At 41.4% G+C, this 12,724-nt stretch overlaps 1 protein-coding gene across 2 annotated transcripts in view; it reads right to left on the bottom strand.

The window, feature by feature from the left end:
• Positions 1–12,724, bottom strand: part of sh3bp1 (SH3-domain binding protein 1) — a 20,695-nt gene that overhangs the window by 6,405 nt on the left and 1,566 nt on the right. For both annotated transcript variants that reach the window (XR_004327135.1, XM_032501509.1), the window contains exons 2-15: positions 8,538–8,580; positions 7,977–8,081; positions 7,810–7,886; positions 7,277–7,388; positions 6,297–6,373; positions 6,114–6,201; positions 5,910–5,978; positions 5,735–5,825; positions 5,504–5,640; positions 2,949–3,060; positions 2,507–2,588; positions 2,342–2,422; positions 652–765; positions 298–395 (exon numbers count right to left, since the gene is read on the bottom strand). Coding sequence is in view for 1 of the 2 variants with exons in the window: in XM_032501509.1 (XP_032357400.1) it covers positions 298–395; positions 652–765; positions 2,342–2,422; positions 2,507–2,588; positions 2,949–3,060; positions 5,504–5,640; positions 5,735–5,825; positions 5,910–5,978; positions 6,114–6,201; positions 6,297–6,373; positions 7,277–7,388; positions 7,810–7,886; positions 7,977–8,081; positions 8,538–8,580 (1,286 nt within the window). In the remaining variant the exon portion in view is untranslated. The remainder of the gene's footprint in view (positions 1–297; positions 396–651; positions 766–2,341; positions 2,423–2,506; positions 2,589–2,948; positions 3,061–5,503; positions 5,641–5,734; positions 5,826–5,909; positions 5,979–6,113; positions 6,202–6,296; positions 6,374–7,276; positions 7,389–7,809; positions 7,887–7,976; positions 8,082–8,537; positions 8,581–12,724) is intronic.

The following is a 12,724-nucleotide window of genomic DNA, read 5'->3' as shown; positions in this document are numbered from 1 at the left end:
AGTTGAGGTGGTTCGGGCATTTGGTAAGGATGCCTCCTGGGCGCCTTCCTAGGAAGACCCAGGACTAGGTGGAGGGATTATATCTCCAATCTGGCTTGGGAACGCCTGGGGATCCCCCATTCAGAGTTGGTTATTGTGGCTCAGGAGAGGGAAGTTTGGGGTCCCCTGCTGGAGCTGCTGCCCCTGGGACCCAATACCGGATAAGTGGACGAAGATGGATGGATGGAATAAACCATAATCACACTTTAAAGACAAAATACTCACACACATGAAGAGAGCACATCATTGTTTGTATACCTTCAGGGAAGAGGCTGGAGCTGTACTGAATAAGCGGCTCAATGACCGTCACCACTTGGACTGAAGAAGCTGCCGCCATATCAAACAGAGCCGCTTCCCTACAAAGGGAGAGAAATAGACAGGAAAGGCTCAGGCTGCAGAATATGGTGACATTAACTTTTGTCGCTGCTGTTCTGTTTTATGTGACCAGCAGGTCTTGTTGATGAAATATGTCACTGACGCTCATCTCTTCCTATTAGGACACAACGATGATGAAAGAGGAAGAGCAGGAAAGATGGGCTGAACATGTGTGAATGGAGTATGGTAATGGTACATGCAGGGTAAAGACAGAAAGACAAACAGGTCACTACGCACCCTTCAGCTCGTGGCCAGAGCAGGTTGGGACCCAGGACGATGGCAATGTTACTGGGTGTCATTTTGTTTACAGCCTGCTGCTCAGACAGCAGAGATAAGAACTGGACCAGGTACCTGACAAAGAGAAAGAGAGAAAAAACAAGTAGTAAAGGGAGGAAATCAAAGAGCTGTACAAAGCTGGTTAAAAAATATTTGAAAAGGTTGAAGTCCAGTGGGTTAAACAGTGTTACAGTAAAACTTACTGTGTCCTATGGTGCACAGAATGAAACTTAAATGACAAATAAATGCTATCAGGTGAGAACTAAAAATATCCAAACATGCTTTTCAGGTTTTATCCCCTAGTTAAACCTTTTAGATAAACCAAACAAAAGTCTACCGCCATTGCAGCACTGTGAGGCTGTACTTAAGTTTTGCTTTGAGCTAAATGCTAATGTCAGTATGTTAACATAGTTACGATGACAATGCTAAAATGCTAATATTAAGCAGGTGTAATGTTTACCACAACTGGCAAAATCCAGGCCTTAAATGTGAAGCCAATGTGGAAGTGCTTTAAACCTGCATTCTTTCTAAGGACCAGCAGGGGCGACACCACTGATTGCAAAAAGAAGTCAAATTGTATATAAGAAAAAAATTACCCTACTTTTGACCAGATTTTTTACCTCTGTAAACATTTTCATAATGAGTTTATGGTATCAATTGTTAGTTTGAGTTTTCTGTTACAGTATGACTTTCATTTTGTAAAATGTTTGTCTCATTTCAAGTAAAATAGACAATAAAGCAGGGTAATGACAAGTCACTGTGCGGCAATCAGATTAGAGGTTTAGCAATCCATGGCCAATTTACATTTAAACAGAGACGGTTCAGAAATATACGGTATATATACAGTATATGTGATAGATAAGATATATGTCACAGAACATATTGATTTAAATAGCTGTAAACTTGTTTTTCAATGTTATCTGTGTTTTCATCTTTCAACTTTGATTCTTTCATGATGCATTTTCAATTAATAAAAGCTAATTGTTAAAAAAAACAGGTTGGCTGGTACGGCTGCACCTTGCTAACCATACTAGCTAGCTAGTGCTAGCATTAGCTGGTAATTCAGTGTTTAGCTTAAAGGGGAACTATACAATTTTTTTAGCTTAATTTACCTTAACTGAACAGCTTAGGAGTCATTAGAATGGTTATATGACTTTTTTTTTTAGTTGAATGGTGGTCGTCTCGCTCCCTCCTAGCGCCTGTGAGCGGAAAAACCATCCTTTCATCCAAATATGGTCACTTCTGGCTCCACAAAACCAAGATGGCGACAGTCAAAATGCCCAATTTAAGGCTTCAAAACGTGTGGTGGTCCACAAACCAATTGGCGACATCACAGTGGCTAAGTCCACTAATTTTATACCGTCTAAGCTTTTCCGCTTTACCTTCTTAGTGTAGTGTGTTAGCATGCTTACATTAGCTAATTACAGTTGCTGATAAGCTTCATTCTCTGAGAGTCCACGAATGTTGAGATATTTAAGTCTGGACCAAAAGATCGAACGACCGGCAGAGCGACTTTACTTTCCAAAAAAACGCATTTGATAAGTTGAAAATAAGGATGGTCCTTCTTTGTTTCTGAAATGCTGACCCCAGCAGTGACATGCAAATTTATGACATATGCAGAGACATTTGGTCATGTTGTTGCTGGACACACCTGAGGTTGTTGTAGTTCTCAGGCGGCAGTTTCCTCAGTAGTACTCTGAACTGCTCCAGCTTCTCTGTCAGGTCTTTTTCTCTGTGAAGAAAGCGATCCAACTCAAGAAACAGACTTGAAACCAGAGTAGAATTAAGAAATACATAGTGTAGATATTATACACACCCTGCTGCTTTAAACCAGTCATTGTAGAGTTCAAAGGTCATTAGAGGTTCGGGAAGTTCTCGCAGGTAACTCTTCAAAGCTCCTGTCACATTTAAAGATATATCATCACAGTTGCATTAAAACAAGCTGACATAATAGAAATACATTTTTGTGGTATTAGATATAATAGTAGATATATATTGTCATAATGATGTTATGATGTTTTCTCTCACTGTTCTCTCACTGTCATGAAAGCTTTTACAATACTGTTCTAAATATTCTCCAGCACACAGGCAAATATGCATTTTACTTTACTGTAAGCTGCTTCAGGGGCTGTATTTGGAGTAAACAGAAGAGGAACTGAGCAGTTAGACTGAACGGCGAAAGTCACGTTGGCGAGGAAGAGTGCTCTCCACAGAAACTCTGACTCCACTAAGAGGAAATCTAAGGAAAAGATGCTTACCTGCTACAGCATGAGGGTCCATGCTGAAATCGCTATGGTCGACCGCTTCTTGATCCAAACAAGACTTCAACCTCTTTACCACTGAGGCAGCGGCCGCCAGACGAAACAGACCCTGAGGGGCGAGGAGGAAGAGAAACAAGACATGATGGATGGAGAAAGAAATATTTTTTACATGTGAGCGCTGAAGATAAGAGCAGGGCTGCAGTCAAGACCAGCCATGCACAGAGCAGTGCTTGTCACAAACACTTAACACCCTGCAAAAGATTAAATTTGCTGCATAGAAAAATACACAAGAATATAAATGGAATATAAAATATTGGCACGTCCTGCATATTCCTGAAACAGATATGCTAAGTGGGCCATTTCCTCCACTGATTATATCACAAATGACTCAAGACAAGTAAAATAAAGAGGTTATTGTGTTTATTAAACTCAATCTTCAGCCCATGGGAACTTGGCTTGTGAAGTGGAAGATCGTAGGTTCAAGTCCCCGCATAGACCAAGTAGAGAGAGTGGATTGGTAGCTGGAGAGGTCCCAGTGTGCCTCTGGGCTTCTGGTCATTGGGATCATGTTCACATGATTAAGTTAGCATGTACTTCAAAACACCAAGGTGTCAGTACAGCTTCACTGAGGTGCTGGCACAGGCCTTCAGTCATGTTTTCACACAAGAAATAGGGTACAGTGCCTTGCGAAAGTATTTGGCCCCCTTGAACTTTTCAACCTTTTGACACATTTCAGGCTTCAAACATAAAGATATACAAATTTTATTTTTTGTGAAGAATCACCAACAAGTGGGAACACATTGTGAAGTGGAACGAAATCTTTTGGATATTTAACTTTTTTAGCAAATAAAAAACTGAAAAGTGGTGCGTGCAAATGTATTGGCCCCTTTACTTTCAGCCAAACTCACCTCAGAAGTTCGCGAGGATCTCTGAATGATCCATGTTGTCCTAAATGACTGATGGTGATAAATAGAATCCACCGTGTGTGATCAAGTCTCTGTATAAATGCACCTGCTCTGTGATAGTCTGGGTTCTGTTGAAAGTGCAGAGAGCATCATGAAGACCAAGGAACACACCAGGCGTCCGTAATACTGTTGTGGAGAAGTTAAAGCCGTATTGGATACAAAAAGTTTTCCCAAGCTTTAAACATCCCAAGGAGCACTGTGCAAGCGATCATTTTGAAATGGAAGGAGTATCAGACCCACTGCAAATCTCCAAGACCTGGCCGTCCCTGTAAACTTTCAGCTCAGACAAGGAGAAGACTGATCGAGATGCAGCCAAGAGGCCCATGATCACTCTGGATGAACTGCAGAGAACTCCAGCGGAGGTGGGAGAGTCTGTCCTAGACAACAATCAGTCGTACACTGCACAAATCTGGCCTTCATGGAAGAGTGGCAAGAAGAAAGCCATTTCTCAAAGATCCATAAAAAGTCTCGTCTAAAGTTTGCCACAAGCCACCTGGGAGACACACCAAACATGGAAGAAGGTGCTCTGGTCAGATAACCAAATCAAACTTTTTGCCACATGCAAAACGATATGTTTGGCGTAAAAGCAACACAGATCATCAGCCTCACACAACCATCCCCACTGTCAAACATGTGGTGGCAGCATCATGGTTTGGGCCTGCTTTTCTTCAGCAGGGACAGGGAATATGGTTCAAATTGGGGGAAGAATAATGCAGCCAAATACAGGACCATTCTGATGAAAACCTGTTGAGTCTGCAAAAGACCTGAAACTGGACGGAGATTTATCTTCCAACAAGACAATGATCCCAAACATACAGCAAAATCTACAAAGGAGTGGTTCACAATAAACGTATCCGGTGTTTAGAATGGCCAAGTCAAGTCCAGACCTGAATCCAATCGAGAATCTGTGGAAAGAACTGAAAACTGCTGTTCACAAACGCTCTCCATCCAACCTCACTGAGCTCCAGCTGTTCGCAAGGAAGAATGGGCAAGAATTTCAGTCTCTCGATGTGCAAAACTGATAGAGACATACCCCAAGCGACTTGCAGCTGTAATCGCAGCAAAAGGTGGCTCTACAAAGTATTAACGCAAGGGGGCCCAATCATTTTGCACGCACCACTTTTCAGTTTTTTATTTGCTAAAAAAGTTTAAAATATCCAATAGATTTCGTTCCACTTCACAATTGTGTCCCACTTGTTGGTGATTCTTCACAAAAAATAAAATTTTTACATCTTTATGTTTGAAGCCTGAAATGTGTCAAAAGGTTGAAAAGTTCAAGGGGGCCGAATACTTTCGCAAGGCACTGTACATGTCCTTACAGTGTAAAGGATTATGCCCAGTGCCATACACTTAAATATGTTACATTCAAGGATCATAAACCTGCTGGTTTCTATAGCTGAAAACAGTTTACAGTGCCAAGGAGAAAATAAATCAAGCATCAACAAAAATACACATTTCTAAAGGGAATAAGTCATCAACATCCAGCAGCACATAAGTCTAATTCAAAATACACAAAGAAACAAAACATGCATGCTGGGATGATGCTTAGGTGCATAGCTTTGTGAGGAATTAAACTAAAAGCCCTACCTCCTCAGTCATGCCCGTTTTCAACAGCATGTGAATACACTCCTGGATGGGTGCGGCGATTTCTCTGTTGCTTCGAGACAAATGAGAGAGAAGAGGCTCCCCGTAGACCTTCTGTTTAGAGAGGTTTTGCAGAGGCTCTGCAGAATCAGATAAGCACAAGAGGAAATAAGAACACACGTAGGAATATTGCAGTGACAGTGTAGCAAATAAGCTGTTGCAAACTAACTTCACCTTTTTGACTGTGATTCTCTTTGAGCTCGCTGATGTTTTTGTCCAGGAACTCGTGGGAATGTTTGTGATATTCTGCTTGCAGCTCGAGAAGCTATGGTCGGAGAAACAGGAGAGGAGTTATTTTGATTACACACCTTAGACAAACAAAGAACACGCCATGACAACCGCAACTCACACGGATGAAGTAGTTAGCGTAGTCATCTTCTTTAGTTGCAAAGTGATACAGATCTGCAGAGTACTGGTCCTACAGAGACAGAGAAACAAAGAGGTCAAAGGTCGAGGCCACTGTGCTGATTCCACAGAGTTGGCGGAGTTGCACACTGCAGCAGGGGTGGATGCTTGCTGCGGCCCAGGTGGTTGTAAAATAAAACACTGGTACCTTGATACTCTCCAACCTCCTCCACGATTCTTCCAGTTCCTCCCTGAGCCCATCCTGCTTTGCCTGGGGTCCAGTGCTGGCTTGGCTCCTGACCCCCCCCCCACACACACACACACACACAGAAATTAGTTGTTGTGTATAGACTGTAACACACGTAGCCCTGAATGAGGCTGTGTAATGCACCTGCTTCTTGCGTTGTTCCAGTCTGTAGTGAGCTTTGCAAACTGCTTCTTGTTCTTGAGAATCTCTGGTAAATCATCCTAGAAGGGGAAAAAAATATTTGAGGAAAAACTCAATTTGAATTGGAACAAGAGTTATTCAATATCCTTTTTTTTCTCATAGTTTGCTATTTTATTTTCATTCAGCTACAGGTAGCTTGTCCTTTCATTTATTATGGCAATATACAAGGACAAAAATTAACATTGTAATAAGACATTGACACATGCATATATACAATTATAGATGAATACATAATGAGAAAAAAAAAAACCACCATGCAATGCAATACAAAACCATCTTAAAACAAACAACATTAAAGGTCCCATATCATGCTCATTTCTAGTTCATACTTGTATTTTGGGTTTCAACTACATGTTTACATGCTTTCATGTTCATTTTCAAAAACACTTTATTTTCCTTATACTGTCTGTGTGAGAATACCTGTATTTGTCCTCTGTCTGACGCGCTCCGCTCTACCTGTTTAACCCTCCCTCCTAAAAAGACCAGTCTGCTATGAATGGCTTGCAAGAAAAATATGGTGCACCTTTGCAATGTTAGTTCTCAAGCTGTGTGGAGATATTAGGATTGGGGTTGGTATTCAATGAGCTTGCATGTGACATAGGAAGGGGCGCCACGTCTTATTGGCTTGTTGAATTCCATGTTTTCTGGCAGCCCACAAAAGAGACTGGGTTGTCTTCTTTCACTATTTGTAATTAGTAGGCCCTCCAGATATCCAGATGTATGTGCACAATATTGAAAAAGTGAGTTTCCCATAATATGTCTGCTTTAAACATTTCTCTATCACCTAATCCCTCTGTTAATGTTCTGGCATGTATTTATAGCTGTGGTTAAACCTGCATATACACACAAGCTGGCTCATATGAAGCACGCCAATCAGAAATATTCTTTTAGTCTCTGTTCAACAACAGGCAGAACATTCTCACCTCACTGAGCTTGTTGAGTGGCTCCAGAACATCTTTCTCCACTTTCATTTCAAAGTCTGCCAGCATGCTGGCCAGCATCTTCTCCATGAAACAGCACATCTCCAACACCTTCCTGTCACGCACACACACACACACGGTCAACTCTTGTGTATGTTATGTGAAAGATACTGTATGTGTATCTCTCAAATATGGGGAAAAACTGTAAACAATAAGAGAGAAAAAAGCTTCCAACAAGAACTAGATATTCTGAACCAGAATGGGTCTCCCTCGGGACAAAAAAACAACAACAATTGAAACATTATCACACAGAGTAAGCGACACATAACTCACATAGCTACTCAATCAGAGCCTCAAAACCTAAATAAAAAAACACGAATAAAATTCTAGTCACAAGCTGTAGACTGCGTGTGGGATCATCTTTCTTCTCCACCCAGAACTGAAAACCACCGTACAAAAGTCATGAGGTTTTCTCATGACAGCAGTCAACACAGCTATCAGTCAACAGCATGGAGGGACGGACGGACAATGGTCACCTGATAGAGGAGTCTGCATCAAAGTCTTTGAGGCTCTCTGCCATGCTGACGGACAGCAGCATCAGGGGGAGCTTTTTCTGTGGACACAGAAGCAGACGTAACGCCTTTCAGCAACCAATCAAATAACAGACCTGTCCTTCTGGATGCAATAGTTTTGCCAGTTGTACCATTCGTTTTTCAGCGTCCAGCCCTGTCTGACTCTGCATGCAGCCCAGCAGCTTCTTGTGAAGTACCTGAGCCGCCTTCTTGGCCGGTTCCACCCGCTGCTCCACCTTCATTCAGTCAGACAGACATGCACACACACAGAAATTAGTTGTTGGTGGATAAATTGGAACACACGTAGCCGTGATTGAGGCTGTGCATTGACACACAGTAACGCTTTGTGCTCTGTTAACCTGCAGCAATGCTTGTAAATGTGTTAGCATCTGATGTTTCCTGTCCTTTTTCTACACAAACTTATGTCTCAAAAAAATGCACGTGGTGGTGATTAGTCATATGTGTTAAATATGTTTGTAGGTGGTGTGGGGCTCAGTGGCCCTGGTGATCATGACTAAGCAAAAAAGAAAATGATAAATGTCTGAAAACAAGTCCAACCGAGGTCAGGTGGGTGTTTCTTCTTAAGTGTGAATTAAAACAATATACAGATAAAGCTATAAAGTAATCACTCGTTCATAATAATTAATTCCTAGTAGAATTATGAAGTGAACTGAATTTTCTCTTTTCCTCACCAAAACCAGGTCCTCGTGTAGAAGTTCAGTGGCATCTTGTGACCTGCAGAAGTGTGTGTTGTGTTGGTTAGTGAACATGCAGGCAAACAACCCTGTTGTCAAAACCAACTTTGACACATGAATATTCTTTTACTGCCGGAAAAAACGTGAATAAGCACATTTCCCTCAATGTCACTGTCATCTTTTTAATCTCCATCATAACTGTTAAAAGTAATTTATGAAGCAAAAATGGCAACCTGCTTTTGCTTGCTCTTATAGTGCTATAAATTAAATATCTTTGGTTTTTGGACTGTTATTGGACAAAATACATTTGACTATGCCATCTTAGAAATTGCATACTTCACTAACAGATTGTTTCTTAAAGGGACAGTTCACCCCAAAATAAAAAATACCTGTTGATCCTCTTGCCTGAAGTGCTATTTATCAGTCTAGATTGTTTTGGTGTGAGTAGCCCAGTGTCAGAGACATCAGCTGTAGAGATGTCTGCCTTCTCTCCACTATATTGGAACTGGAGGGAACTCAGCTTGTGCTGATCCACAAGACAATCCACAGACTTTCTACACCCGCCGACTGTTTGATTGCGCAGAAAGAAGTGCACTCATAAGAGATTTTATAGAGAACCGATTCTGGTAGCTCACCTGAGCTAGCTAACAGTACAGCGGGGCCGAGGATAAAGGGTATAACGTTTTCATCTTGCACTGAAGATGATAAGGAGACATTGCTTCTGTGTTTTTTAAATGTATTTGGCGTTTTGAGCCCCACAAGCCGAGTTCCCTCTAGTTCCATTATATTGGAGAGAAGGCAGACATCTCTATGCCCAATATCTCCAACCATGGGCAACTCACACCAAAACAATCTAGACTGAAAAATAGCACTACAGGTAAGAGGAAAAATAAGATTTTTTGATTTTGGGATGAATTGTGCCTTTAAGGAGGCACAGAAGTTATTAGACAGAACTGTGTTATCTAAAGCTTTCTCTGATGGTAATTAGAACACTTTGTCTCATGAGCATATTTAAAATTCATTTAAAATGGAATGCACGAAAGTCAAGACAACCACCTGCTCATGTAAACTGGGTACGGGACTTAATGAGTTGCCTCCATCTTGAAAATGTAAGATATCTGAGAGATGGGAAGCACGAGAAATTTAGGACGATTTGGAACCCATTCACTTCTCTTCTACCAATGCCAGTGGGACCAGTCCCATCACTGTCTTAATTTGCCCCCAGCTGAAAGCCCCCTTATTTAGTTGTGTTATTTTACTTTATTATTTGACTCATTTTCTATAATTTGTTACAATTGTTTCGCTCCTCTTGCTGTGAAAGCAGCATCATAATTCCAGGGTTTTTTTTATTTTCTTTTTTTTCTCCTAATATCTACAGCTGCCACATAGGATGTGATTACTGTTCAATATGTAGCTATGTGCTGTCTGTATGTCTGCTATACTAACAAAAATGAAAATAAAGTTGTATAAAAAAAAGGAATGCCCAAAGAAATGAAGTATATTAGCTTTTAAATAACTGCAGTGGTGTGAAAAAGTGTTTGCCCCCTTCCTCATTTCCTGTTCCTTTGCATTTTTGTCACACTTAAGTGTTTCGGAACATCAAACCAATTTAAAACATAGTCAAGGACAACACAAGTAAACACAAAATGCAATTTGTAAATAAGGTGTTTTTTTATAAGGTGAAAAAAAATCCAAACCATCATGGCCCTGTTGAAAAAGTGATTGCCCCCTAAACCTAATAACGGTTGGGCCACCCTTAGCAGCAACAACTGCAACCAAGCGTTTGCGATAACGTGCAATGAGGCTTTTACAGCGTCCTGGAGGAATTTTGTCCCATCATCTTTGCAGAATTGTCCTAATTCAGTTACATTAGAGGGTTTTCGAGCATGAACGCCTTTTTAAGGTCATATCAAACATCTCAATAGGATCAGGTCAGACTTGGCTAGGCCACTCCCAAAGTCGTCATTTTGTTTTTCTTCAGCCATTCGGTGGTGGACTTGCTGGTGTGTTTAGATCATTGTCCTGCTGCAGAACCCAAGTTCGTTTCAGTTTGGTACACGAACAGATGGTCGGACATTCTCCTCAGGATCTCTTGGTAGACAGCAGAATTCATAGTTCCTTTTATCACGGCAAGTCTTCCAGGTCCTGAAGCAGCAAACAGCCCAGACCATCACACTACCACCACCATATTTTTTTGGTATAATGTTCTTTTTATGAAATGCAGTGTTCCTTCTACGCCAGATATACTGGACACACACCTTCCAAAGAGTTCCACTTTTGTCTCATCGGTCCACAGAATTTTGTCCCAAAAGTCTTGGTCATCAAGATGTGTTGTGGAGAAATTGAGACGAGCTTTGATGTTCTTTTTGCTCAGCAGTGGTTTTCTCCTTGGAACTCTGCCATGCAGGCCATTTTTGCCCAGTCTTTTCCTGATGGTGGAGGCATGAACGCGGACCTTAACTGAGGCAATGAGGCCTGCAGTTCTTGGGACGTTGTTTGTGGGGTTTTGGTGATCTCTTGGATGAGTCGTCGCTGCGCTCTTGGGGTAATTTTGGGCGGCGGCCACTCCTGGAGGTTCACCACTGTTCCATGTCTTCGCCATTTGTGGATAATGCTCTCACTGTGGTTCGCTGGATTCCCAAAGCTTTGGAAATGGTTTAAACGCTTTCCAGACTGATAGATCTCAATTACTTTCTTTCTCAATTGTTCCTGAATTTCTTTGGGTCTCGGCATGATGTGTAGCTTTTAAGGATCTTCTGGTGGACCTTACTGTGTCAAGCTCCTATTTAAGTGATGCCTTGATTGTGAACAGGTGTGGCAATAACGGCCTGGGTTGGCTAGAGAAATTGAACTCAGTGTGGACAACCACAGTTATAGTGTTTTAACAAGGGGGGCAATCACTTTTCACACGGCCATGATGGTTTGGATTTTTTTTCACCTTTAATATAAACACCTTCATTTACAAATTGCATTTTGTGTTTACTTGTGTTGTCCTTGACTATTGTTAAATTGGTTTGTTGTTCCAAAACCCTTAAGTGTGACAAACATGCAAAGGAACAGAAATAGGAAGGGGGCAAACACTTTTTCACACCACTGTAATTGATTTTAATTAATTTAATTTAACGAATTACTAATTCACACTAAGTATGAATGTTTTTTTATGTGTTACGTATTACACTTGAAACACATCTAAATAAATGTGATGCAGTCATGCTGGCGGGAGAGTCTGAGATACAGAAAGTGAACCTCTTCTGCTCTAAGTTCTCAATATGTCTGCCGGCTGACAAGTTAGAAAAAGCTCAGACCTGACAGATAAATGACATGAAGCCAGCGATCTAAACCTGGAGTGTGTGGGCTGCTGCTGTGGTTTTAGTTCAGTACCAGCTCTGTGCAGAGGAAGGAGCAGTCCTCTGCTGCGACACACAGACGTTTAAAAAAGGAGGGAAGGAGATGGACAGAGAGGTGAAACAAGCCTTCTCTGCACATTAAAGACCAACCAATCTTGTGTGTGAACACCGAAAGGAAACCCAACCCAGTTCGCAGAGAGGTCAAATGAGCTTCAAGCACCTCCACGGCGTTGTTTCTTATTTCCTCCAGTGAACGCCTCACACTTCAAAACACAAAGAGGACAATTCACCTATGTGTTTGAACCACACACGCCAGTTCCTATTTCTTGCTTTTTCATCTCTCGCTCTCATTTCAACTTTTCCTTTTGGGGCTGAAAAAAATTCCTACTCCACACAGTGAAAAATGACATCAGAGCATGTGAGCAGACATGTTGTATGCTTAAAGAAAAAAGTGTATGTGTGTCTGTGGAGTTATGTATGTCTACACCAAGTGTTGTTCACTGTTGATGTCACGGAGGTTTCTCCCTGACCAAAGTGACATTAACAATTATTTGCATTGTTACGCTTTGGGTTATTAAACAAAACTGCTCTATTCATATATAATATATGGCTATAATTACTGTACATGTAAATACTTTAGTGTGTGCATGTGTTTTTTTTCCATGCATATGTGTTTATCTCAACAAAGCTCACAGCGTCAGTCGAACTGGAGGGAAGTGCTGCTGTGGTAGGTGAAGCCCACGTTGCTCTGCTGCAGATGCACGCAGTGTAGGTTTATTATTAAGTGTGCCAGAGGTAACTTGGTCACACACAAAAACACACACACACACACACACA

The sequence above is a fragment of the Etheostoma spectabile genome, chromosome 21 (assembly GCF_008692095.1).
Source record: "Etheostoma spectabile isolate EspeVRDwgs_2016 chromosome 21, UIUC_Espe_1.0, whole genome shotgun sequence".
NCBI lineage: Eukaryota > Metazoa > Chordata > Actinopteri > Perciformes > Percidae > Etheostoma > Etheostoma spectabile.
The sequence above is the reverse complement of the archived record's forward strand: the minus strand, read 5'-3'. Positions and strand labels throughout refer to the sequence as shown.